Here is a 27,863-nt window from a genome sequence, read left to right as displayed (position 1 = left end):
ACGGTCTGAGTTGGTGTGTTAAATGTTAAAGTTCATGACAGCACAATTAGAAAAAGACTGAACAGATATGTCCTGTTTAGAACGGTTTCAAAAAAAAAAAAGACCACGGCAGCACAGTTTTCTTGGAACAGAAGTTGGAGATGTTTGGTCATGTTGCCCAACAGCACGTTTGGTGATAAACAAATGCAGCATATCAACACAAACGCATCATTCCAACTGTCAAACCCAGTGGTGGAGGGCTGATGGTTTGGGCTTGTTTTGCTGCCACAGGACCTGGACACCTTATAGTCATTGAGTCCACCATGAACTCCTCTGTATACCAAAGTATTCTAGAGTCAAATGTGAGGCTCTCTGTCTGACAGGTACAACTTGGCTGAGTTTGTGTCATGCAAAGCCTAGTGAGCCCAAGAACTGCTGGAAATCTACAACAAAAATGAAAGAATCGAGGTGTTGTAACGAGCCAGTCGAAGGCCAGACTCCAACTTGATTAAAATGCTGTGGTGGGACCTTAAGAGAGCTGTGCATATACAAATGCCTGTAAAGCTCAATGAACTGACGCAACATTGTAAAGAAGAATAGGTCAAAATTCCTCCATAGTAATGAGATTGACTCGGAACATCGTATAGAAAACAATTACTCAAAATGATTGGAACTAAAGGTGGTTCTACATGTTATGGAATTGCAGGATTTAATTAGTTTTTTCACACCTACTGCCATGTTTTGCCCTGTTTTTGTTGAACGAATAATAACGAGCTATAACGTGTTATATTTTCATCGGATTCTTTGTGGATCTGATGAGGAACAGATGATCTTTGTCTTTATGATGTTTACAACTGTACAATTAAAAGAAGATGCACTCTCTTATTCACAATAGCATCTATATCTCATTATCTTCCCTCGTTCTTGCTCTCTCACATAAGCCAGAAATATTAACAGCAATGTGTGTTTATCTTGTTAAATGTTAGGGCATGATTCAGTAAACCAGTCATGTCTCAGGTTAGAAGTCTAAATGTGAAAGCATTCTTGTGGCCACTGTTTATTTTTTTGCAGTTTGTGGCAGATATGATTCTCATTTGGTAGTTGTTTGTTTTTTTTTACCATTGCATCAAGCTGTCTGTATGAGCCAGGTCTGTATCTGAATCATGCGGTATAACAGGTGTAATTCATGCACACCATACATGTATGCAGTGAAAACATATGAGCATTAGAGGGATTCTCCTCATCTATCATAAATCACTTCAGGAATAAATCTTGCCTTAATGCTTAGGGAAAAAAAACTTGCAGAAGCAACTTTTCTGCCAGTGATTGATTATGATGTGATATATTGCACATGCATGCAGTCTCCTGCATTTTACGGAGCCTTGATTTAGTGTACCATGCATCTCTATATTTCATTACAAATGCAAAGTGTTTCACTCGCCATTGCATTATTTATGACTTGCTGGGTTGGACATCATTGACCAATCGCAGACAAAAGCCTTGGTATATTTTTGTTTATAAAGCAATACTGCGTTCCATCCTGTCTTTGTTCTAAAAGTTCCCAACCTTGCTCCTCCAAGTGGTTACTTATTAATGTACCACAGATTTCAATAGATCTGGAAGAAGCATATTCAGCATCTTGAAAGTGGGATAATTTTCTGAGAGATCCCAAAAAGGACACATTTGTGTCCTTCAATGAATTTCGGAGACGTGTTTTTCTTGGATTGTCTCTCTGTCTTTATAGATGACTTTTTGTTGGGTTTTAGATGGCATGTTGGATTTGATGCATTTCTGTTTCTTATGTCAGAGTTTAATGTGCTCTAAAAGGCTGCTGCCTTTGCTGTCTGTTGCACAAAAATGTTTTTCTTGTCGACGGGACGTCCTGGTTAAATAAAAGTGAAGTACTCTCAGGAGGAATATTCCTCCACTTGATTACGGTTGCAGCAGTTGCTGATTTTTATAAGTCCAGTTTCCATAACTGCTGTGTTTTGGATGCCTTGGAAATGCAAACATACTACAGAGTTGCACTTTGAGTTTGTCTTGTTAAAATTTCTTTGCTAAATACTTCAGTTGTAAGTCTCCCGTGCACAGCTCTCATCCAAGCTGGATTAAGTCCAGGCCTTTTCATTTTCTTTCCTGGAACTGGAGCTTCAAGGACACCCCATAAAATCCTAATGATTGGGACATTAAAACATTTTCATAGTCTGCACTGCTGCTACTCTGCTGTTGCTTGAGGAGTTGTTCTTATCATCAGTTGGTGCTTTTATGTCCAAGTTGAAACCGTTGTCACCATTGGGGCTTTTCTGGAGATGCACCACAGTTATGACGATCAATCAGCCCTCTAAATGAGTTAATGCGTGCACTTTAAAAATGGAACCGCTGTGCCACTGTAAGTTGCGTCTAACAAAAGTTCTGTGTGCCAGATGGGGGAGTTTTAGAAGGTACCACAAATTTCTTCTGTGTTCCTGAGATGCATGTGCTTTCCATTGTAGGCCGTTGAGAAAATGCGACTGAGCTCGGTTAAGTGAGGAACAGACGACGGAGAGGTCTGGGTTGCATTAGCAGTGGAGTCAGATTGTGGGATACTTTACAAAAACACACATATATAAACTCTTTATTTTTTTACCATCTTTGAACTTCATCCTGTGCCACAAAATACTTTTACCCATTTGTATGAAAACATTTGTGCATTCTTCTTCCTGCATTTTCATGTCATTTTAATTCTATGATTTGCGTGTGTGTACAAATGCATTTTCTTATTACAGCACTTTAAGAAGCAGAGGAGGCTTATCCCAGAGAGGACAGTGTGGAAGTACTTTGTCCAGCTCTGCAGTGCTCTTGAACATATGCACTCCCGGAGAGTCATGCATAGAGGTATTGCTGCTCTACACATACACCTCATATCCACACACATATTGAGTAATGATTTAATTGTAGATATATGTGAATCTATAGTGTTACAGTGAATGCTTAAAATGCTGCATGTTGATCTTCTATCAGCACAGAAGAATCAAGAAACCTTTGTATGTTACATGTTTATTATCTGAAACAAATCTTTTGTTAAACTCTGAAATGAGGAGTTTCCAAAACCAACTAAAAAAGGCAATAGGTTGTTAGTTAATCTGAAGAAATTGCATTTTATTTGGTAAATGCCATGATTTATATAACTCATATTTCCTATAAAACTAGAAGTTTTGTCTGAAAAAAGTCCTGAAAATAAAAAGATTAATTTGTGCGATAGACCTTGTTACACATGACAGGAGGCTCTAAATATAGGTGTTAGAAATACATTGGCCAGAAATCACAGTGTTTATGAGCTTGCATGCTTTCCATGGGGCCCAATCCAGTGTAAGTGCTGGATACACGTGCACAGATGGCTGTACATTCAGAGACTCACTCTTAGCTACAGGTGATGTACATCCGCTTGGACTGACTTTGATTAGGACACAGGGACACTAATGAACCCTGAGCTCTGAGCTTTAACAACCACTTAGCCGAGACGGCCCATTCAAAAGCCGCTTACATTTATACGGGAGCTGTAAATTTCAAAGGCTGATGTGGGTCACATTAACATTGCTTTAGAAAACAGCTTGCTGACGCCCACAATAACTGAAATGATATTTTAAAGTCCTATTTATTCCATTTATGTGTTTTGAGTGTCACATGAAGCAAATTAAACCTTTTAAATTTTCTTCTATTTAGATATCAAGCCAGCCAATGTATTCATCACAGCTACTGGAGTAGTGAAACTAGGAGACTTGGGACTGGGAAGATTCTTCAGCTCCAAAACAACTGCTGCTCACTCTCTAGGTAAAACAACAGTCTACATGTGGATATACACGCAGCAGCCTCTTGTGATCTACCAGTTTTGGATGTGTTTCATTAGTGCCGTGTGTCATGTAGTCCTTGTGCTGCTCAGTGCTGTGCCCAGCCCCTTCACAGGCCACTTAGCTGCTTCCTGTTGCTTTGACCTTTAACCCTAACACAGATGAAAACTGAGGCTGGTGCAACACTGCTCTGATTGTGACTGTGTGTAATAAAACAAGCTGGCCTGCTCTACAATCAAGGTGATTGTTCTTGTTGATGGGCGTGCTTGTCACTTGTAGGAAATGAAATCGTCTAACACTCTGGTTTTGTTGTAAGAAGTGAAACGTTGCACAAAGCTGCCAGTTATTAAGACTTCTACAGTTGGCTCAATGTAAGACTTCACTCATAAAACTGGGTGTCCTGAACCTAAGACTGACAAATGGAGTGATAAGGCAGTCAGTCTAAAAACAGTGAAGTCTTGATTTTGGAAATAGATCAATTGCAAAAGACCACAACATTAAAAAAAATGGTCTTATAGGTGCACACCTCCTTTGTGCTGTCAGAATAATTCTTACCACTCAGGGTGTGGACACGGATTTTCTTGGGTTTTCTGATCCTTTGGGTCTCTTTCGGTTATGAGATGGGGCACTCCATGAATTTGGCCTTTTTCTGACCAACTCTGTTGGCATCTGGGGAGTTGAGCTGTTTCTTGGAGCACATTGTCATGCTGGAGGAAGCTGCTGCTGACGGGTAGCTTCGGTGCCACAGTGAGGTGGGATTGGTCTACAGCAATGTTTAGGTGGATTGTACACGTTACAGGAGCATTATAATATGGGTGTTAATGTTTTAGCTGATCCTTATAGATACACAGTTGCTCTGAAAGGGAAAACCATAGCTTACATCTTAATGCAGGAGGCAGTGTTCTAGAGGTGGGTGACATGTGACAGAGCAGTTGTCCACCACCAGCTGTCCACTCACTCCTGGTAGAGATTTTCCACCTAGACCCCAAAATGTCCAGAAGATCATCGGATGAGACAATGTGCAAATGAAGCAGCTAATCTTCTGGAGTGTTTACTCCTGGTGATTGTATATGTGTGTGTCCTGGTTAGAGTTACTGCTTCATTCTCTTTTCTTGTTGCTTTCCTTTTAAAACACAACAATGTCAACATTGTGCTTCCTGCATCATGTCCTGCCTCCTGTGTGCTGTAGACAGATGCTCCCCCGCACCTTCTCCCTGGCATTTCCAGCAGAAAATCTCCTGCTGTGAAGTACTTGTGTGCACAGCAACTGCTGAAAAAAAGTCCGGCCCAAATTAACCACACATTTTCCTGAAAATCGCCAGTGTTCATGTGTGAAAACTGCTTTATAAACAAACACCACTTAAGCTTTTCCCTCATCAATCTGGTTATAACCTGCTAATAGTATGCTGGTCATTATCTGCTTATACTGTTGTAAATAACCCACCATCCGTTACTACCTGGTTGATGCTCCATCATACTGATGGGCGGTATATCACCTTAAAGGGATATTCTGCTATTTTTTTCTTTTTATAAGTGGGTTTGTGTGAGGTACTCATGAGATGTCCCTGTCTTACAGAGTGCTCTTAGTTTAAAGGCTTAATTTTCTTACAGTGGGTAGCATTAGTAATTATTAACATTAGAGTCACAAAAGCCAATTTTTGGCCATCTAAAACAACTCAAATTTAACACCATGCCACTTTTGTAGGAGACACGAACTGTAAACTGTTTCACAACGTCGCCATTTTGTGGTCAAGTAAATCCAGTGACCGAGTGAATAACTGTCTGATGCAAAAACAGGAAAAAATGTGCTCTTCCGGTGACCCGTTGGGCTTAGCTCTTAGCTTAGCTTTCTTTTCAGACTAATTGATTCTGCAGACTGAGAGCATCCTGACTGCAGACTGCAGGTAAGACACTAACTGCTCATAAGTAATATGCACAACCCCACATTAAAAAAAAAAAAAAAAAATAGTATCCCCACCGATGATTAATTAACTGCTGCCCCTTGTCGCTCTTAAATTTTGGATGTAAATCATGTGCCAAAAAAAAACATGTTAAGTGCAAGTTAAAGGTTAAATGAATCTAGTTAATTTTTAAAATTTTGATATTAATATTGTGTATTCCTTTAATTGTGTGGTCAGATATTACAAACCTAGATTATGTTGACAAGTCAAGAGGGGGCTAAAATTGGGGGGAAAGTTAAATATTGATGAAAATACAGATATTCATTCAGTTGTAGTGTAACCTGGACCTTGATTACAAGATCCTAAATAAAAGTGAGAAACATTGATATAAAACATTATCAAAGGCATGAGTTTTAGTCCGCCAGCATGCCTCGGGATTATCGTGGGTATTCTTTGATAATATTATCATAATATCAATAAATAAATGATGCAGCCATCAAGCAGATTTTTCTATATTTATGTTTTCTTCAATAACTCTTGGGTCAAGAACAACCATATGTTTGCACAAGTAAACTAAAACACTGCACAGCGTTAGATGCTATGATCCTGTAATAATTATGGAGGCAGAAATTTCAAATCCTCTGTGATATCATCATCATAATATGATTTAATTTTTAATGGGAGGGTCAGAAACTCACCGTAGCATGGACAGAATCAGTGGCTGCTTGTTGTCTGCATACGTTTTCATCATTTGTTCATTATAAAACAGTAGAAACTGTTTGGAGTTAGTGTTTTAGTGGTTAGTGTAATTTCACTGATTTATAGAGCTCTTGTCCACCAGTAGGCCATAGGATGAGGTACAGATCTTTGTAGTGGACACTTTCTTTTAGTTTAGTTTATCCTGCTGAGGCTCATGAAGGTGTCATCCAACATCTCTATGACCATTTCAGCTACTTCATTGTTTGGAAAATGTACTAAAATTATTTCCATAGACAAATAAAAAGCCTCACCATTCACACTGTCTCACTTCCCTATGTCAAACTGTTATTACCGCAAACTGTGTGCTATTCTCAGCCACCATACAGCAGCAGCTCAGACTCCCAAAGTGTTAATCACATGATCAACTCAACAGAGTTCCTATCAACTAAACATCCCGCAGTGCCAGAAGAGCAGAGTGAGAGCGTCTGTGACTGCTCATTAAAAGCTGAGTCCACAGCACCCTCTTTAGGCTGACAGAGGACCGGCAGCCTGTCAGACACAGGTCAAGGTGTTCAGCGTTAATCTGAAGCCATTGTGGTTACCTCCTCAGATTAACTGCACAAGGGAGTCAGTGCAGCGCCATATACCACACAGTGCACAGGTTCATGCTTTCTAAAAGGCTTTCATGAACTTCCAATTAACAAAAGCTTTGAATTACATAAAGATTCAGTGCACTTAAAACACAGTTTTCTGAAGAAGTTGGATGCATTTTTGAGAGTTTGCCACAGTTTTCTCCTAGTGTTTGCCATAAAATCGTGATGAATGCGTGCAAGTAATCATTTATGATATTCAGACACCTGCAGGTTACCGTGACCAGCTGACATAAAGGACTCAGGGTGCAGCATGCTTGGCCCCTCTCCTTGGGCTTTCCCCTTGACATTTCTTGCTGTGTGTTTCAAATAACAGATCTTTTCTGTCACCTCTCCCTCTCTCCTGCTGCTGTATCTGTGCCTTACTTGTCGTCACCTCTCCTCCCTGCTGTCCCTCCCTCCGGTGCTTTGACTTTTAGTTAAAGAAAGAAAGCGGTGTGGGTGAAGGAGAGAGATGGAGAAGGTGCGAGAAAACGAGAAGACGGCAGAGTGAAATGAAGGAGGAAAGAGGAAAGCAATATGTCACAAAAGGAAAAGAGCAAAAGGAAAAGAAGAATGGGTGACAAAGAAACAGAGAAAGAAATGTAGACTGTATCGGGTGCAAGAAAGGAGTGTGACATTGACAAAAAAAAAGAGGAAAAAAACAAGATGGCGAAAGAAAGAAGTTAAAAGGAGCGGGGTAAGAGGAGAGAATGTCGTTGAGGATATTTTGGAAAAGTGAGGACATTTTGTCTGCTTCAAACGACATGGAGAATAAGACTTAGTTTTACTGTGAGGGTTCGGGTTTAGGTGAAGGTTGTGATTAGTCAAGTAGCTGAGATGGCTAAGGTCAGGGTAAGGAACTAGAAAATGCATTATGTCAAAGAGTGACCTCACAAAGATAGCCATTGGGACTGTGTGTGTGTGTAGGCAATCGTGTGGGCATGTAATGAGCCAAGCCACCCAGCTGAACAGAGGAGTGGGGTGGTGGAGCTGAGATGGAGGTCCAGGCATACAGCCTGTCAGCTTCAAGGCTTTCAACTCAGCTGCTCTGCAGTCCACAGACCAACACATACACACATACACACACTTTTTCTCCAAATCACTCTGCACACAGTGAGAGACTAAATCTTTTTGTCTCATATACAGATATACCTCCGTACAAAGATGTTCACATGCACTTTCATATGAGTTCAAATGTACACACACACACACACACACACACACACACACGGAGGCACATAATTCTGCAAATGAACAAAAATTAGCTGAGAGCTCGCCCAGATGCATATTGTCAGGCACATGACTGGTGACGATGCACACAAGTATGAAAAAGACTGAGTTAAAGCAACATGAAAGCTAATGCAGTCATTACAGGATTGAACAACTTACTACGTGTTACTGCCAAGTGGTTGTAATAAGTAATGTAATATACCGGCAATTAACACCTGTAATGAGGAAGGCGTTAACGATGGGCACTGGGGAAAAGCAGCAAGGCACATTAGAGTTGGGTGATGTTATAAAAATGTATATCAAAACTTATAAAGTTAAGGAAGGGAATCGGGAGCAGAAAGAGAGGAACAGAAGAGACAAACCGGAGGTGAGGGCTCAGATGGACATCTAGAAGCATATTTGAATTGTGGGCAAAATGCAGGTATCATATCAAGACAATCCAGTCTGGCTCAGCATTTTGTCTCATCTGGACAACATGATGGAGCAGAGGTTTCTAAACTCCCAATCATAGCCTTTTCAAAATACTGAAATGTTTAACTAGTAATGGAGCACAGACGAGAGCAGGTTTATTAAGGGAAACTGTGAGAGCTTTTGGTTGAAAGAGTTAGTAGGGAAGTTTTTTGTTCATTTTGCTGTCAGTCAGCATGGGCTTAGCGTGGAGTTCTTTGTAGTGGATGGCATTTCACCTCCCATTCTACAAACCTTATGCTGTTATGCAGAGAAAATGGTGTTGTCTTTACTATTCACAATAATGGAAATCAATCCCAACATGACTTTCAATTTATTTGCATGAATAAGTAATGTGCCCTTAATTCAGCTCGCTGAAGGAGCCCGAGCCCTGCGTTGCTTCCTTTTTTATGCAACTATTAGCATAAGAGAGCCTGATTCTTTTAATCAACTAATAATGAATGTTAGGGGAGCCTGTTCAGACTGCACCATGAGACCTCACAGCACTCACACACTCATTTACACACACACTCAAACAGAAGAAGGCATATAGATCACAATACCAACTTGATGACCAATTAAAACAGCAGTCCCCAGTATCCTGTATTCTTCCACTTGCTCTTTTGCTTCTTCTCTGCTGCTGTAGATGCTAAATATTTTTAGAATGACAGGTAACACTTCATTATTCAAAATAACACCTTTAAGATAAAAGCATGTTTTCGCAACCCAATTAGATCTGCACCAAAATTAAAAGTGCTGTAGACTTTGTCTCTAATGCCCCCCACTATTAAAGTTGTATTAATTGTAATTACGTTATTTGAGCTTCTTTGCACCTGCTAATGTGCAGAATGGCTCTGGAGATTTTGTGTGTGCATGTGCACATGTTGGTATCGTGAGGGAATGTGCAGTTATGGCTTTTCCCCACCATTTTCATGTAAGCTGACTTTCCTCCTGAGTTCCCTCCACTTGAGAGCTGCGTTCACATTCCCAGCTCTCTTCTTTGGTGAATTGTAAACCCAAAAGCTACCAGTTGCCATCCATAAAAACTCCCTTTCCTCCCATGGCTCTCTCCCACCCCCCAATGCACTCAGAACAAAAACTGGGTTATATGAAAGAAAGAAACAAACAAAAATACATGTCGCTGACTTAGGTGATAGCTATGGGTCTGGCTTCCTGTTTGAGTGGACTGGAGCTTAGGAACTTTAGCTAGATGTGAGGCTGGAAAATAGCTCTGAGGATACATTGCTCGCACTGCATTTCTATCAAGTGAATAAGTAGACTTTTAAGTAATAAATGAGCGAACACTCAAATATTATAGCACCATAGATAAGGATACTAAAGGAAGCAAGAAAAGGTGATAATTTACAAACTGCAGCACTTGTGTCGCTTTTATCTTCTTCTATCAATGAGCCTCCATTTACACGATTGTCTGCTAGAATGTGAAGTAAGTATGGTCTGAGAGCTTCTCAGCACAGGTTTGAAAGACTGCTGGTGAAATTTCCATCTTTTAACCATATGTGATCAATAAAAATCCTCTGCTGGATTTGCTTGATGGACTTTTACATGGCAAATCACAATAAACAGAAAGCAGATGATAAAAGCAGCCAGTGAAACTCGGCTAAAAAAAAACCAACCAAAAAAATCTCATGAGCTTCCTGCAGTGTGTCATGGATGTGATGCTGTGCTGTGGCTCCTCTTTCTGTCCAGTTGGTATGATTTTCTGGAGCTCTGCCATTCGCCATGGCAGTTTGGGATTCTTGAGTTTCAAAACCAGAACCAGAAACGGGTCGGCTCCAGTGCTGCTCCCAGAGCGTATTCTCTGACTACTGTTTCAGATCATTACTGAACTCCGCTAATCAAAAGTGATTTATGTATATTTTGTTTGTGCGGGGGTGGTTTTTTTGCACATGTGTGTGCAACTTTGTAGTACTGGTGCAATTGCTCTTGTGGTTTGAGTAGGTATGATGATGTCTAACCATATTACATGTCATCTTATTCAACTTTATTTTGAATGAACAAAAGTTGAAACACTTTAGAGGTGCCTTTTTTGTGGTGCGGTGTCCCACTTCTAGGTCTACACCTCCATTTCTCACGTCTTTGTGGGGAAAGCGTGATTTGTCAATGCAAAATGTTAATGCTAAATCACCCTTTGTTCTTCTCTCCGTTTCTACATCTATTTCTTTATGTCCCCCTTCTCGCCCTTCAATCCTCCTTCTCCTCCCTCCCTTTGTGTTCCAGTGGGTACCCCTTACTACATGTCACCGGAGAGGATACATGAAAATGGCTACAACTTCAAATCTGATATCTGGTCACTAGGATGCCTGCTCTACGAGGTAAGCTGGAGGAATATGTGCACACAGTGTCACCTTGCAGTCAAAGGTGGGAGTGACCTGAGGTTCAGAGGCACACTTGAACAAACAAACCCTTCTTAATCCCAAATTTAATGGCACAAATATACACACGTCCTCGTACTTTTAAGACTTCCACTCCACAACAGTTATTTTTTTATTCACGTTTACAACTAAAAGTCATTGTAATGATGTGTTCAGATCATCTGTCACATGTCGTTATCATCATCTTCTCTTCTAATCTGTTGCCCGTCTGAGCTTGGGCCTCAAGACTCTTTGAGTTAATGTTGTTTAAACTCTGAACCTGCTGAACATTGAAAAGCTGCAGAATGAAGAGAACTGACATGGCCATGTGTTTTAGATAAGACCGCGCAGTGACACTGACTAGTTTGATTAGTCAGGAGCTAAACACCGCAGGGCTCTGTTGTAGACCACACTGAGTGCAGACAAGCCCACGAGGAGACCACACAGCAGAGGGAACAAAGAGGCAAGAGTGAGAAGCAGAGCAGTGATAGACATGGATGATAGCAATCTGACATTGCTCCTTGCCATCTTTCATGTACACCTACTACACAGAGAAATTCAGAAACACTGTCGGCTAAGGAAATGCCCACATTTTCCTCCCCTCTTCTCTTCCAATTCCCCTGAGTTGCTGATCATTTGGGCTGCATTTCAACGCACCACTGAGTACACCTTCTCTACTGCGCCTCAGGCATAGAGGTGCAGAACGTGCAAAGAAGAAGTTGGAACTCTGCCTGCAGGTCATGGTTGCTCAGAAACCACAGTCCTTCATGCTAATTTGTTCCCCACAATGCACTGCGGCAATGCGTGGCTATGGTTGGCTGAAAAACAGTGGGTGCTGCTGGTTCCAAGTACATTTTATGTGCGCTGTGTGTTTATATGGAAGATGCTACTTTTACTGTGAATAAAAACCAGATTGCTGTGTTAGAGTACTCTTGTTGTTTAGTTGTGCATATGTCACGATTGTATATGTACGACGGCCCGAGAGATTTTACTTGATGAAGGCCTCATTAATCTGGTTGGTTTGTCAAGGTGGGTTTTGTTTTCACTCAGTCTGGTTTTGATATTTTGATTAAATTCTGTTTAGAAACTTATAGATCTGCATGTGCAGCCTGAGAATTATTTCACTGTTTTTATTAGTGCACAATGCATTGATCTTTTATACATTTTCACATCACAGTTTCAATCTGGATGTAATCGTGAAAAAGGTAGATGGAGGCCAGGGGGAGCAAGGAGAGATCTGGAGAGCAAAAGTGATGAAAATAGATGAGGCTTGTTGCTCCCTGAGGAGGTCAAAAGGCATAGAATAAAGATGTAAGGTGAAAAAGTTTAAGAATCTATATCGGGAGCTGGAAAAGGCTAAGGGCACAGGCAATACAAGTCATATGAGAGTGAAGCGAAAGGAGATAGAAGGCCAGAGATGGGGAAAAGGAGAAGAAGTGGAAAGTGAGAATAACAAATAGCGAGACCAGGGTTATGGATTGCTGGAGTGAAGTGGAAGTTGGGGGGTGTTCATTCAGAGAGAAATTGTTCGAGATACAAGAGCAGAGACGGAACTCCAGCCATCGGGTCAAGGTGAGCCGTGCAAGAAGCCTGTGGAGATAAAGATTTTACAACCTTATTGTTACCAGAGCAGTGCTCACCACGCCATGCATATTCCCTTTGAAGAGCAGGCTCCTGCATTCGTTTTCTTGGTAAGAGAGCTCCACAGTGCATTCAGTGTCAGGAAACTTATCTCTTTCTCAGAACACTCTCTTATGTTCCCCTCTGCTTTACGCTGCCTTTTCCTCACTTAACCTTCAGGCTTGTGGAATTCACATAGAAAGTTCGCATGAGGTCCCTTTGGCTCTCATTGATTTCACTCTGAACATACAGAAGAGGATGACGATTGTGCTGGTTCTTAGGTGTGTTTTCGCATCAACGGATGCTTGTGTTTTTTATCTCTGGGAGTTTGGTTCCTTATGTATGAAACGGCTCCGTTTGAGAGAGCATGCATTTTTCATTCTTATGCCCGGGGGTTGAGTTGAGGTCCAAAGGGTGTGCCTGTCAATACCTGGTCATTGTGTCTACGTCCATCTTCATCTCCCATTCTGTTTGATCCCTTTCTCTTCATGTCCAACCTCATTACTTCAACTGACCCTGTGCCCTTCACCCAAACCCACTGTAGTGTGGTAAACAGCGCTGTTCACCTGGGTTGTCTCCCATGGAGACCAGGAGGGTGCATCAGGGTTTGGTCACACGCCTGTCAGTGAGACAGCAGTCTCCTCGTGTTGTCAGTACCACCTCATACTTGGATTAGTGACTCTCACACACTAAATCTGTTTCCTGTAAAGAAAAGGTATTTTACGCACACATTGCTGGTCGCCTGCTTGTTGTGCTTCCTGTGTTTGGTAAAAGGTTTAGAGGAGGATAATATCTTAAAAAGCTTTACTGGAATGTGTCTCCTTCCTTTATGGAGCCCAGCCATCCATACCGCTGACTGTGCCCATGTCTCCTGCCTCATTCACACACCCCCCCCCCCCCCCCCCCCCCCCACCCCCCGCTTCTTTTTTGCTGTAGGTTTTATGAGACCCCAAAAAACAGGGTTCTCAGCAGCTGCTGTTTGCATGTGATGACCTGCCCCAGTAGTTTTCGGTCTGTAGAGTCCTTAAAGTGAGCTGCTTTTTGTTATCCTTGCATTAACATCTACATTCCTTGCCTTACATTGAGATGACTTAAGAACAGCTAAAATTTGGAGCTTTGAGACTATAGCTTTGATGTAGATCTACGACTTGCACCTGTATTGGAAGATGTAACTCTCCACCACAGAAGGGGGCGGAGGTATGTACATTTTAATCAACAAAGGGAAAACACGTATACAAAGGAAAGTTTCCTTCGCGTTTTTTGGAAATTTCCTACAAATCCGGTCTCGTTATATTAAATTATATTTATCAGTTGGTCTTGATTTTTCTTCACTCCATCATTTTTTGTGAAAGCTGTTGCTTGTTTTGGGGAGATGACGATGATAAATGAGATGATGATGTGTGTTATTGTCTGCTTTCTGTCACCACTGCCGCCCTTCTTTCTGTGCACTCATTAGCTACACCGAACAGCCAATCACTGCTCTTTCCATCAGTCAATGGTCCAAAAAAAAGGCAAATGGTCGTTTGCTGGCTATGCTTTGCTCACTGAAAAGACAACGGTGAAAACGAACGCTCATGGCATTCCCGACAGCTGATTTAACGTCATGCTGTATAGGCGCCTTATGGCTCATTTGTGTTTATTTCTATTTAATTTTTTTTTTATCTTTTTAAAGTTAAGAAGTATGCAATAAGAAATGTTAAGCTATTCCATTAAAAGTCAGAATTCAAATACCGCTGCAGCTGGATTGACACATTAGAAAATATTCTTAAACTATTTTCTTCAAAGGTTCGGGCCCCTGTAAAGATCTGGTGCTTTCAACTCACACATCTATTACTTTTTTTCGCTTTTTAGTGTGTTAAAGTAGAGCAATGATGATTCCACTGGGTGTAGGTATATGTCTAATGACTGTCCCAACATTGTGACTTCTTGCCTTGATTAATATATCATCATAAAGCCTCATGAAGGATCAATGAGCACATAAAAATGTCATGCTCTTCACATTTGAGGGCAATTATTCTCTTGTTTGAGACAGAATGAGATGGAAAACTATACATATATATGTTTGTTATATGTCCAATATCTTAATATTTAAGTGTCTATTTTGATGTTCTCTAAATATATAGTTGGATTTTTATGAATAAATAAGTGAGAAGTTGTAAGAAGCCCACTGGTGCCACAATGTAAAGGCTCCAGGGATAAAGGAGGTTGGGGTGGGGGTGACAGTTGCCTCTCTCTGCTCCTTCTAATTGGTGTACAGGGAGAGAGGCTGGAGTGAGAGAATAGTATCCATGTTAATTAAAATTGAAGGCCGCATCTAGATGTTTAAAACTATGCTAGCTTTACATGCTGTGGCAGGATGGGGGGGGGGGGCATAACTTGGCCAAATGAAGAGCAGTAGAACAAAGGAGGGAGTGTATGTGTGTCTTTGAGAGGGCCGATGTGAGCTGTGGACACAGGAAGTGCTGACTATTTTTCCAATCTCACACTTGGATAGACCTTTAGTGAGTTATTTTCATCTCCTCTTCTTGACTAAGCATTGTTTGCAGTCTGATTTACTGTCATCATCACTTATCCTAAAATATTCCAGAAATGCTGATATTGCTCTCCTCTACCTGCCTCATTAGCACCCAGCGAATGAGAGTTTAACATCATGTTGCTGTGAAGGTGAAGTTTGATGTAGCTTATTGGGATGTTCACACAAATATGAGCGCTGTTGGACAAATAGCCGATGACTGTAACTCTCTCCCATTGTGGTGCTACTTCAAAGCGATCAGATTAAGATTTGGTTTTAGGGCCAAGGTTAGAATTAGGTTCAGGTAATGGTTACTGGTTAGGTATTTAGTTGGGCTGATTGAAGTTAAGGAGGGGTGTCGGGGAATATGCATTATGTCCGTGAGTGTCCTCTCAAATACAGAAGTGTACATTTGTGTGCATGTGTGTGGTTGAGAAGGATGTGTGTGTTCTGCCACCAGCAGCTAACACCCCTTAGACAGACAGCAGGCATGCGTGTGCTTTCTATGTCTCTCGAATATCAATGAAGCATACACGCACGCGCACGGTTTCACACTCACACATCAGGGCCTCAGAGGTCAGAAAGTGAGTCAATCATCTAAACCGTTGCAACGACACAGTCTGAAAAAGGGAGCAAGTGTGCGGTTGTTGTTTTTTTTTTTTGTGTGTGTGTGTGGGTATGCATCTTTATGCTTGTGTGTGTGTGTGTGTGTGTGTGTGTGTGTACATGCTGAGAGCAGGGGGCCGGCAGCTGTCAGGGGCTAGGAGCAGCAGGCACTAATGAAGCAGATGAATAGTGCAAAAACTCCCAAATACAAACAGGACAGTTGACATTTTTCATCTGTCAAAAGCAGAAGATGCATGAAAATACGAGGGGGTCTTGTTTAACCCTTTGCCTCCTGGTGTCTGTAGCTGCCTGGTTTTCTTTTTTTTTTTTCCTCGGTTTCTGTTTTTTTGAGGACACAAACACTTGGACAGATACCTCAAACTGTACGCACTGCGTTTGTTTGTTACAAAGCAATTAGGAATATTTTCCACATCAACAAGACACTGAAATAGGCTTTTATAGCAAGAAGTCTTTTTTTAAAGGAAGCCAGCAGAGTCAGTGTCCATTTGGCACCTTCCTCTTTTTTTTAAATTCTTTTTGTATTTTAGAGCGATCTTGCCTTGTTGACATGTTGGAAAGTTATTCAGTTCAGAAATAGATGAGATGGCTGTTGATGTTGGTGGAAAAGAACTCATCTTTCTATGGTTTCCGTGCATGTTGTGTATCATCTGCTGCAGTTAATTGTGAGATTGGCTCATGGTATGATTGCATGAGATGTACCACTAATCATAGCACAAGTTCTACTGTATTTAACGTGTGTAGATGGCTTTTGAAATGAAGTGTTTCATGTCTTGTGCTCTGTGTTAGAAACTGTTGGAAAAATCCTGATCGTTATCACTTGTTTAAAAAAAAAAACACATTAATTTTACTTGTTAATTTAAATATGAAGACACTTTTTTTTCTTACTCAAATCTATTCCGCTGTCTAATGAGTTTCTCGAGGTGTTCTTTTTGTTTTGTTGTAATTCTAATTATTAGATTTAGTGTAACATCGTTTACTGTATTTATCTGTGTCTTTCTTTAGATGCAGTCAGTGTCGTCTCCAGTGATTGATGATGTCATTTCAGTTTGCTTCGCTGAAATTGACCATGTCTCATTATCTTAAAACACTGTTAAATCAGACTTGAACTCTTAGCTCACAGATAAGAGGCTTTATTACTAATGGAAGTGTATCATTGCTGACACACACAGGAAATCCATATTCCAAACGCATCTCATCACTGTCAAACACCCGCTGTGCTAGCCTCAGTAGTGATGCTTGGAGTAGTGGAAGAAGAAGGATTGATACAGGGTGATTCTGTTTCCTGATGTTGTTGTGTGGTTTTGTAAGGCTACAGAGAATTAATGTGTCTGTTTGGTGAAGAGTGCCAATGGATGCATGATGGTAAATTATGTCTGGAGGAGAGGTGGCCCACTGAGATTCTGCTGCTGTCGTCTTGACTGCCCGCTGGAGGCTGTGACAGAGACTCTGTCAAAGTCTGTCCAGTAGAACACAAGAATGGATCTGTCTCTGCGCCATCAACGTTTGACGCATCTGTCATTGAAAACAGAAATGATAAAGCTGTGTTCAAGCTGGTTGTGTGCTGGGGACTTTTGGGGCAGTACCAGTGGCTTGCAATAAAAGTGAAATAATGTACACTTAGCAATCTATTTTTGGTAATCTTTACTGGTGAGCTGATGAGTAGCTCAAGAGGGATTCTTTCAAGAGTGAAAGAATTGGCTGTAAGCAACCAATTAGAAAAGAGTGATGAGCAGTTTTGTCCCACGTTGTTGTAAAAATCTGTGCATTCAGGACTGTCGCCCTGTTCGAGCTACATCAGATCCTCTATTCTGCAGCCTTTTTTCCTTTTAGTCCTACTCACACAAATATTGTCTTTATGTGCTGCCTGACAGAATATGGCACATTGTCACTAAGCTCCTGTATTCTGTAAGAATTCTATTTGGATTCATCCTCATCTACTTTCTCTCTTCCAATTAGCACGCTGTCAGACACACACTGAACTCTCTCCACAACAATACCAGGACAGCTGAAAAATAATTTCCTTCTGCCCACTCATGCCCTCTGATCCTTTTCCTCCTTTTTTATGCACCCCTTTATAGCTCCTTGAGACGGTTTGCTTTTAATTCCCTCCACAAATTCAAATCAACAAATTCAAAGTTGAGAAACATTTGAATTTTCGGCTAGCATAGCCAGTCTGAGCATAACAAAGTTCTAACTATTCAGTACCTATTCGTTGGCTTAAACCCTGTTTTCACATTCATCAAGAGCACACTTTGTTTTTGCTATAGTGCAGAGGGTTACGGAGCAGGTGCATGGCACGGAATCCGAATATGGATTTCACATACATCGTATGTATATATATTTGATAGTGTAACCTTTTCCATAAGACTGCCTTGGAACACCTAATAAAAGATACTCAAGTCATGCTGTGTTGGTACAGTTAGTGAGAACCATCGTTCATGAAAGACGTAAGGAGCTCCATAACCTCTTAGCACTTAATTATTATCGATGATGATGGCCAAGTATTTGTTTTGAGAGCCCTGTACTTGAAATAAACAATCTGAACTTCCAGCGTTCTTCTTATGCGGGCCTGTTGTGGGTTTCGCCTTGCATAGATGATATGAAGTGAGTCAGCCATAAGCCTTGGAAAAAAACGCCACGTTAGTTTTCCATTCTCAGTATAAGCAGAAAGGACTCTTGACCTGTTTCCACTCAGCAGCAAACTTCGACTTTTCCCCTGTTCTCGCCTGCCCTCCTCTCTGCTCTGCTTGCTTGCATTTGTTTTCTGGAAAATACAGTTTTCTTGCTGCTCCAGCAAACCGAAAAATTCTTTCCTCCTGCATCCCTTAACCCCTCTCCTCCCGTGCCCCTCTTTCTGTCTTTCTCAGCTCTATTTCTCCTCTCTTTTTCAGTCGTAGCTTATTGAAGTAGTTTTAAAGAGGGCCAGAGTGCTCAAGGAAAGCAGCATAAACTAAACTTTTTTTTTTGGCTGTACAGAATTGTACAGAAGTGCACAAAACACATTTGTTTCTGACACTATTACCATACATGTGAGATTTTCACTTCAGGAGCAGTAAACTGTATAGCCACTGCTGGTAACACACACTGGAGTGTCCTCTGTGTGCCACCTGTTGAGAGTTTGATTAGGTGTTTTACTTCCTTTTTATCTGCGCAGTCTTATGCCCTCTCCTCCCCCCCGCCCTTTTCTCTATTTTTTTACATCTTCGTACTTTAGATGGCAGCCTTACAGAGTCCCTTCTATGGGGATAAGATGAACCTCTACTCCCTTTGCAAGAAGATAGAACAGTGTGACTACCCCCCTCTTCCTTCAGATCACTACTCAGAAGAGGTAAGTACTGCTAGTGTTTTCAGTTGGCTTACACTGCTATGCCTCAAAGTTTGGTTTTAACAGGAGTGTTTACTCCTAAAAACCTTTAAACAAACAGGACAAACCCATAACTGAACTGCTGTTTTAAGCAGAGGGCTTATAACATTGGCTTCTCTTTCTATGCCTGATTTTTCTGATTTTGTTTTTGATCATTTTCTTATTTTTTCTTTGTATGCGAGTGGAATCTGCCCATCTCTATGAGCTGCAGTACGGTGTATGATGTTACTGTGTGATCAAAAGCTTGGCAATGATTTGAACCGTTTGAAAATTAAATGAACATATCAAAAGCATGCAGTCATGCTCGAGATCAGGGTTAAACTAAATGGGCGAGAGTCATGTTTCCCTAAATTAACGTTAAATCATCTTGTGTAATTCTGTGAAGAGTTACCGTGCACAAAAATGAAATGTGGTCAGACTGTGGCTAAAGATCGTCTTACTGCTGATTACCATTGGCATGAGTATGAATTTGCATGGCTTTGGGTTTGTGTGTCTTTTTCCCTATCCCTTTCTCTCAAACATATTAAGTCAAATGCTCATACACGCAAACCTCGGACTGACTAAATACACACGGAGATGGACTGCAGGTGTCTTCACGATAACTTTGTCATAGGCCCATTGAAAGTTATTACATTTGTTTGATTGTTCGTATTTTAGCCTCCGCTAACTCTGATTTTCATTATCAACTAGGGCAACTCATTTTTTATTATATGATGCCCAGGGGAAGACATTTTTTCTCTGATTAAAGGCAAAGTCTAAATGTTTCTCAGTGTTTGTGTGTAAATCCAGCAGCCGCAGAACTGAAAGCGCAAAATGATCAAAAGTTTTTAGCATTGACCATCCGTCCACCATCAATTAAACAAAATTAGATAAAATTACGTGACAAAATATTTTTGGTTTCTGAATTCAAATGCATCCCAGCTAACCTTTTTTTATAAACCGTGCAGCTGATCTTTTGGAATTTCTGTGAATTTCTTCCTCCATTTCTCACAAATGGTGGCAGAGGAGTGTGTGGCTCATTGAAACTTGGCTGATTCATACTTACTCTTCAGATCAATACAGAGTGGACAGTTTAGCTTTGTATTATACCCCAAAGCTAGAAACATAACTACACATCAAAAGGATGCACATATAAGTTGTGATTGGTGTGGTTGCAGCGTTTCCACTGCACCTGTTGGGTTTATACCAAAATGTAAATGTGATAATTGTATCTGTCTTGTTAACATAACCATGTGGTTATATGCCATTTTCCCTTTTTCAAAGCTCTCCCAGTCTGTGTATGGACATTGGTTTAGAGTTCGCACACACCATCTCCTCCCATGTACACGTAGAATGGTGTCATATCCTGTAAATTAAATCCACAAAAAAAACTTAGAAACCGCTCTGCCAACTTTGCATTTCCACAGTTTGATAGCTTTCCCCTCTACAAAGTTCACTGTGGTAGATTTGAAAGGCCTGTTCATATTCTTGTTCCTTTAGTCAAATAGTAAACCCTGCTGAGAGAAGCTGTAATTATACCATGACGTTTACTCCATTAGGCCGATAAAGGCTAATTGTGAGCCTCACTGGTGTCTTTTTTGTGGTTGTTGTTTTGTTTTTGTACATGCAAGAAAATTGTGCGTGTGTATTTTTGTTGCAAGAGCTATCTTTCCACACACACCACTCTGAGCTTCAGCGTTACCCCACATGTCACCCCCATCCTGGAGAAAGGAAGACAAAGCGAAAGAAAGTGGGAATGATAGAGCGAGAGACAGGGCGATGGAGAAATGGAGATGAGGGGGGTGCCTGCAGCGCCTGTCTGGATGTAAACAATGCTCCTGAAGGATCGGCAGCAAACTGTCAGCTGCTCATCTTTGTTGTGTCATTTAACCATCTCCATCTATGCCCCCCCCACTCCTTCATTCGCTAGCTCCCACCCTCCACCTGACACTCCCCCACCCCACTCACCATGCAAAGAAGTGCATGAATATTTTACATATCTGCATCTCTGCGCTCCCCCATCTCCATTCTGTGCGACTAATTCTCAGACAGTCTGAATTTGCATCTTCTCTCTCTCTCTCTCTCTCTCTCTCTCTCTCTCTCTCTCTCTCTCACACACACACACACACGTTTATACACAGCGGCTGATGAGAAGTCGGTGCCACGCAACAGCGGCCAGGAAGTCGACAGACAGTTACCATAGCGACCTCGTGTAGAAGTTTTTTTTCCTTTCCTTTCCATCTTTTATTATCGTTTTTTTTTTTAATGATAGCAGTGGCTGTTCCACCCGTGAACCTGTCTGTCTGCTCAAACCAGCCGAAGCGCTCCTCTTCGAGTGTAAGTGCCGTCTCTGGGTGGCAGTGGACTGGGTGCAGAGTGTGTGCTTTGGAGTGGCCGTGCATGTGTGGGCTCAGGTAAAAGTGGATTCAACAGACCACAAAGCGATTACAGCACTAACCCATCCTTCATGCCTGCTGCCTGCTATTGCTGCTATCAGAGCAAGGTCACCCACAGTGTTTTTATTCATTTCTCAGGAGCTGCTCCTTTAAAACCCACAGCTTGGTGTAAGTTCAGTGCCATTAACTGTATTTTTTCTCTCTTTACCTCTCAACACTTCACACGTCCCTTCCATCAGCTGAGGAACCTGGTAGATATGTGCATCAACCCTGATCCGGAGAAGAGGCCGGACATCACCTACGTCTACGACATTGCCAAACACATGCAGAACAGGACACAAGGCAGTTAAGCCCAGCGTTGCACACACCAAGCCTTGCAGAACTCCTCCCAACATCCCCTCTTGCTTTTTATTCTGGACTTGTAACACTGTTATCTTTCAGCTTTTGTACAAAACCTACTCCAAAGTTTAGCTTCTTGGTTTAAAATTGGTACATGAAACAGGTTGTTATTGTCATGGTGCAGTCCATAAAACGACTGAACCCGAATATTCGATGATCCAGATTTTCATTGTTTTGTAGTTTTCAATTTTGGGATTTAGATGTTTGTTTCTTTAAAGTTCTCTTAGACATCCGTCTCAGAGCTGTGAACGTCACACTCACCTCACACTGCCTCAGTTAGTTACTTTGTTGATAGATTTAGACTCTTTTTACACCCGTTACCAACTTTAAAAAAAAAAAAAAAAGATTTTTAAAGCACCAAACAGTTTTTTGGGCAGTCGGCAGTATCGTACCAAAAAAAGTGAAGTAAAGCCCTCAGAATAGGGACACACATCTCTGCCTCTACTCTTTGTTATTCTAATGTTCACCATGAATTATAGCCGAATATCCAGAGTCCAGCAGCCTATCGCCCAAATCTTTCTGCTCTCTTCCCTATACTTGAATAATGTCACACTAAAAATGTATGGCTTCTAGCTCTCTTTATTGTTGTGGCTTTAAAACACAGCAGCGTCCAGTAGCAGGTGCTATTTAAACCAGATAAACTGGAAAAAGATTCAGTTTCCCTTAGTGTAATGTTCAGTGCCCATCGATTCAATATCAATAGAAACATTATCAAAGTTGGCCCTGTTGGCCTTAGTGTGTCATATTGTTAGCAAAAGGCACAAAGAAATCTATGAAAACTTTGCTAAAGTTTGATTGTAGAGAGGTTCATTAGCTCAGTGACGGCACATCTGAGACACAATAGAGAGTAATTGATGGTTGTGGTGTTGTTTTGTTGCACTATTTACCCTGGTACTGGACGGCTGGCAGGGCGAGCATGTCTAATGAATGTATTAGAAAAAAGAAAGGATCACTTAAAGGGTAGATTAGAGCTAGCTCGTTGGAGAACATGGACAGATGTCCTCACAACACTTTGAATGTCCTTTGTGTGGTCTGAAAACTTCAGAATGTCTCCTTTTAGACAGCCTTGTTGACACGGAGGCTGTAACAAAAGCAGCTTTCTATCAACAGCTAAAATTTTACCTCTATTATAGGTGTTAGGAAATCACAAGACATTTAAAAAGCAAAGAATCTTTTTCATCAGTGTCCAGTGGATGCATTTGACCCACCAGAAGGGAAGTCTAACTTGAGACAGTGCTGTTAGTGTATGTGTATCCTTTTCCTTGTGTAGCCATCCGTGCTCGGAGAACACCGCCGTGTGCCTCAAGGCAGCTACACACTGCGATTTCAGCTGCGGTATAAGTTCACATTAAGCCCCACTGTGCGCTAAGCGTTTGATGATCTCAGCTGTGACATCATGTCTGATGTCTGCTGAATGGTTGTGGGCTGCGACCGTAAGGAGCAGCATGTTTCCTAAGCTTCACAGTGACGTACATTTTTATGAGCTGAAGGACTAAAAAAGTATTTTTTGGTGTGGTCACGGTCTGAGCTGGAGGACCAATCATGAGACGAGACTTCCACCACAACTCAACCAAATTTCAATCCTAGTTGGAATTCCTTGAAGTTTTGCTCGTTTGTTCTCCACCCACAATCTTCAGCTTTGTTTTAGCTTCCACACAGCAGCGCCGCTCCTCGTTGATTTGCAGACGTAGGTCGTAGCAGCGAACGCTCGTCAGTGGTTCTCTTTGGTCGCAAGGCCGTCGTAACGGTGGCCTTTGAACATCCGTTACTGTACGACATAAGACGACCTTTACTAGCCATAAAGATTGCCCCAAATTTCTCTCGTGTTGGTCATCTTTCACTGGGGTCGGCTGAGAATTGCACAGTGTGTACCGGGCTTAGCTGAAGTCCTCTGATGGTAAGAGAAAAGTCACTCTCAGAGAGCAGTTTACCTTTTGTAAAAGCACATTTTATTAAAAGAGCATTGACTTAATCAGGCACTAATGGGACAGTTCTGTTTTTTTCACCTTAAACAGGTTTACACCAGCAGCACTGACTATTACTGGTTCATATAATTACTATGATGCCATATTGAAGGTATAAGAAATAAAAATTGATGGATTTCTGTCTCATGAACTATCTAACAGCCTGCTAACCTTTTATTGAACCTGTAAGCCTGTTGTTTAGTTTTTTTTTCTTCCTTTTTTTAACATCCAAAACTGTCATCATTGTTTGCAAAAGTGCAAGAAAATAAATGTAAATTATTTTGTTCTGGTTAACAGAATATTTTTCACAATGTGTTGATATTTACAGCAAATGCAATGTTTGTCATTTTTTTTTGATAAGTGGATAAACTTCAAGTTAGTACTTCTTTTCTTATATCATCTCCAACCGCAGCCCTGATGATGTTCTGTTAATGCTCTCTAAACAAGATTGTCCGTCTAACACCCAACACATTTCAGTATTCTGTCGTTTCATCTGGGAGCTGTTGCTTTAAAGCACTTTTTAGGTTTTTTTTTTTTAGTTTTGATGCTGTATAGGACTTCCAAATTGGTACAGTAAAGAGAAAAATACTCGTAGTAGACTCCAATGGCTCCTGGAGGCAGCCACTAATAGTTTTATTTTTTAAGCATATTTAATTGAAGCACCTTTTGCATTTATATTGGCTTAAAAGTGCATTTTACATTGATGGCCTACAAAACCAAAGCAGCATCTTTTTAAGAAAACTGTCTGTATCTGTGCAGAAATGGTTGTTTTCTGTTTACGTGAGAAAATGGAGTTGAAGTTGTGGTTTTTTTTTTTTATCCTTAGAGGGGATGTTTATTACACACAGAGCTAAGTCACTTTAAGGAATATGGCTATTTCTTGATGTTTTTGTCTGTTTGTAATGTATGCTTTACTGTGTCCCAGCCTTCAGCTTCTTTGCATGCCCGCTGATGTTTGTATTGAAGAGTCTAGAAAGTTAAAAAAAAAAAATATTAGCAATTAATATTTATTGTCTTGGTTTCTTTAGTTGCTTCTTTAGCATTTCTTGTCAAATGAAATGCTCATATCACATCCAGCTTGTACGCAAACAAAATGTAATAAAGCTTTCAAAATTCTTCTGGACATTCAAGTAAGTTTTTTAAAGACCGTAATATGTTGTTAAGTAGGTTTCACATCTTTGAACATGTTTAACAACACTTAAACATGCAACATTCGTGTTAGACACCAAGGTAGACGGATGGTTTACAGTTGGGATGTTCCACTCAGGCACATTTCAACAGCATTATTGTAAGTCTGGTCATGTGACCTCCATTTTGTGCATTCTCAGAATAAACGGCATTCTCTGTTTCAACAGGAAGAAGCAGCACCAGAACACCAGAACCAGGTCATGTCCGTTATTTGTGTGCACACGAAGCTATATACCCGAACAGTTGGTGCACAGTGCGAAGCTTCTTCAGATTAAGGTGGAATAGAATTCTACACATGTTGAATTGATTTGGGATGGTGTAAAGAAGCAAAATGGATAGTGACACGATTTGAAACGGGTTGTTCCTTTGTCAAACTGCACATCTGGAACATTATGAGACAAATGAAAACCACGCTGATGGAGGGAAAAATGCTGCTCGCTGTGGCTTGGTTCAGGACTGTGGGATTTCTTTGGAAGGCTAGGATGATCGCATGCTCACAAGGTTTGTAACGAAACACACTGGCACAAGACAGCGGGAGACGCAGACTATAAATACACATGGAGGGAAATGGGGAACAGGTGAAAACACTCGGGATCAGGGAAGACAATCAGACTGGTGACACATGAGGAAGGGCAAGTGACCTGAAACGAGAGGAGAGTTAATCCTTCAAAATAAAACCGGAAATGATGAGACCAGATCAACTAAAAATCAAAAGACCTCACTGCACTGTGACATTAAGACTGTGAACAAAACTTTTTCAAGAAAAATAGAAATGAACAGTCAGTTGTATGTGCTCTGGGGTCTTCTTATAACTGCTTCCCCTTTCTTGTAAGTTTGAGATTGAATCTTAACCTGTTTTCTGGAGCATCAAAACTTTATTTGTGTAGAACCATTGAAGGTTTTTAGTAAAATGTGTGATAGTTTATCAGTTAAAGCTGCACCTCTGACTTCTGGTTTATTTGAGGGATATTAAAGTTCCCACGAAGCAGTAAACATAGCGTGTATTTGTTGTTGTGTTTCCTGTGAGAAACGCAGACCGTATCTGAAAGAGCAGTCGAGCTGCTAACAGTGAAACTACCACAGAAGTGTCTCAAACCACAAATTCAAATAAGTTTCAGGGTATCAGATCCTTTTTTCAAGTCTTTTTAACACATCACGATGCATATTTTCTTCGTCAAAGTCACCTTTGGAGTAAAACGGGCATGATAGAAAGGTTTGCTTTGATGGATTTCAATATCACTTCTGTTTATTCACACAAACTCAGCATAGATGCAAATTAATTAGAAAAGATAATAATAAGAAAAAAAACATCAAGGAAACATTGTACAAAGGTTATTAGCTCGTAATAATCAATGAATTGAACTCCAATTGGTTTGAATTGGACTATATTATTTAAGTGCCTTGAGATGACATTTGTTGTAATTTGGTGCTATATAGATAAAACTGAACTGAACAATAAAGCGGTAATTAAAACTTTAAAATCCTGAAATGTAAAACAAAGATCTTCTTCTTACTGACTAACAGTAACTCAGCACAGAGAGGAAATGGTGTTTTGGTCTGCAGCTCCATCAGCTTTTCTCCGTCAGCGATCTTCTTTATGACGCCGTCGAGGAGGGTGAACGTTAACATAAACTACGACAACAAGCGGGAAATATGTCATCAGTAAACTTTGAAGCATATTTTCTAATAAATGCTGTCTGCTCAGCTCGAATTAAACAACCAAAGTACTATAATTGGCCACCGTTTGGGAGAAATGAAACTGTTTCCCAACGTACAGGATCATTCTCACAAAAAGTGATGGTGATCGCAGCAATCCCAGCCTGACAGTAAAATACCATAATATTTAGAGCTGATCACATGCAAAGTCTACTCACTGGGTTCCAGCGTCATGTCGTCATTCGCGTCACTGTGGAGAAAATTGTGAAGACTGACTATCAGCAGTTACACTTAAAACAGTGTGAAGGGATCTGTGAAACTCATGAAGACGAGATGTGTATTCTTTACTTTGTGGTCCTTCTGTGTTTCCTCACATAGACCTTGGCGCACGCTGCCACAGCTGAGACGATGATGATTAAAACCAAAATCCCAGCAAGAGCTTTGTTGTTGTCTGTAAACAGAAAGTTAGAGCAGAGCTGAGTCAAAGAAGCGGTGTTTATATTCAACAAACAGTGAGAAGAAGCCGAGTTGTGTTCTCAACATCAGGATAAAGTTATTGAGAGATTTTGTAGCTATTTGAAGAGCACATACAGCTGGTTCTAAATTCTTTTGTTGCAGGTTTGCTCTTTAAGTGTCCGTTGTCAGCAACCACCTGTAAAGACAGAATTTCTCTTCATTAGGAACTATAGAATCGATTGAAACCTAAGTAATGAAATTATGTTTGTGTTGAACTAAAAAATAGGATTATACAAACCTGCACTGTGTAGGTTGCAAGGTAACTCAGATCTTTGAAGTCAAATTCACATATTGATTTAGTTTGTGTGCTGCCACCAAGAAGATGAGCAGAGTATTTCTCCTCAGGTCCAAAAAAGCCTTTTTTTGGTTTTTTGCAAATTACTCTTATCGCATTATTCTCGAGGTGAATCACTCTCAGTTCACTAATATCTCCTGGTGCTGTAAGAGAATGAAAAAAGAGGCAATCGTGACGCACAAATACAGATGTTTAGTTGTATTTGCTGATTGACATGTGTGTTCATCTGATATACAAACAAACAAATGAGAAAAGAAGGA

The 27,863-nt window shown here is 40.7% G+C and overlaps 1 protein-coding gene and 1 long non-coding RNA gene across 4 annotated transcripts in view; one reads left to right on the top strand and one right to left on the bottom strand.

Moving 5' to 3' along the window:
- The window catches only part of nek7 (NIMA-related kinase 7), a 148,353-nt gene that overhangs the window by 37,864 nt on the left and 82,626 nt on the right, over positions 1 to 27,863 (top strand). For 2 of the 3 annotated variants that reach the window (XM_072389206.1, XM_072389205.1), the window contains 5 exons: positions 2,745 to 2,853; positions 3,682 to 3,789; positions 10,954 to 11,048; positions 19,061 to 19,174; positions 21,825 to 25,064. In XM_072389206.1, the coding sequence (XP_072245307.1) occupies positions 2,745 to 2,853; positions 3,682 to 3,789; positions 10,954 to 11,048; positions 19,061 to 19,174; positions 21,825 to 21,935 (537 nt within the window). In that variant the 3' untranslated portion in view covers positions 21,936 to 25,064. Of the gene's footprint in view, positions 1 to 2,744; positions 2,854 to 3,681; positions 3,790 to 10,953; positions 11,049 to 19,060; positions 19,175 to 21,824; positions 25,065 to 27,863 lie in introns of those variants that run through there. The other variant, XR_011916925.1, reaches the window with a different exon arrangement.
- Positions 27,147 to 27,629, bottom strand: LOC140311274 (uncharacterized). Its single transcript, XR_011916893.1, has 3 exons — positions 27,547 to 27,629; positions 27,384 to 27,444; positions 27,147 to 27,243 (listed from the first exon to the last, which is right to left on the bottom strand). It is a non-coding gene; the product is annotated as an uncharacterized lncRNA (long non-coding RNA).

This window comes from Leuresthes tenuis, unplaced genomic scaffold, assembly GCF_036924035.1.
Source record: "Leuresthes tenuis unplaced genomic scaffold, fLeuTen1.0.hap1 SCAF_7, whole genome shotgun sequence".
Lineage (NCBI taxonomy): Eukaryota > Metazoa > Chordata > Actinopteri > Atheriniformes > Atherinopsidae > Leuresthes > Leuresthes tenuis.
The sequence above is the reverse complement of the archived record's forward strand: the minus strand, read 5'-3'. Positions and strand labels throughout refer to the sequence as shown.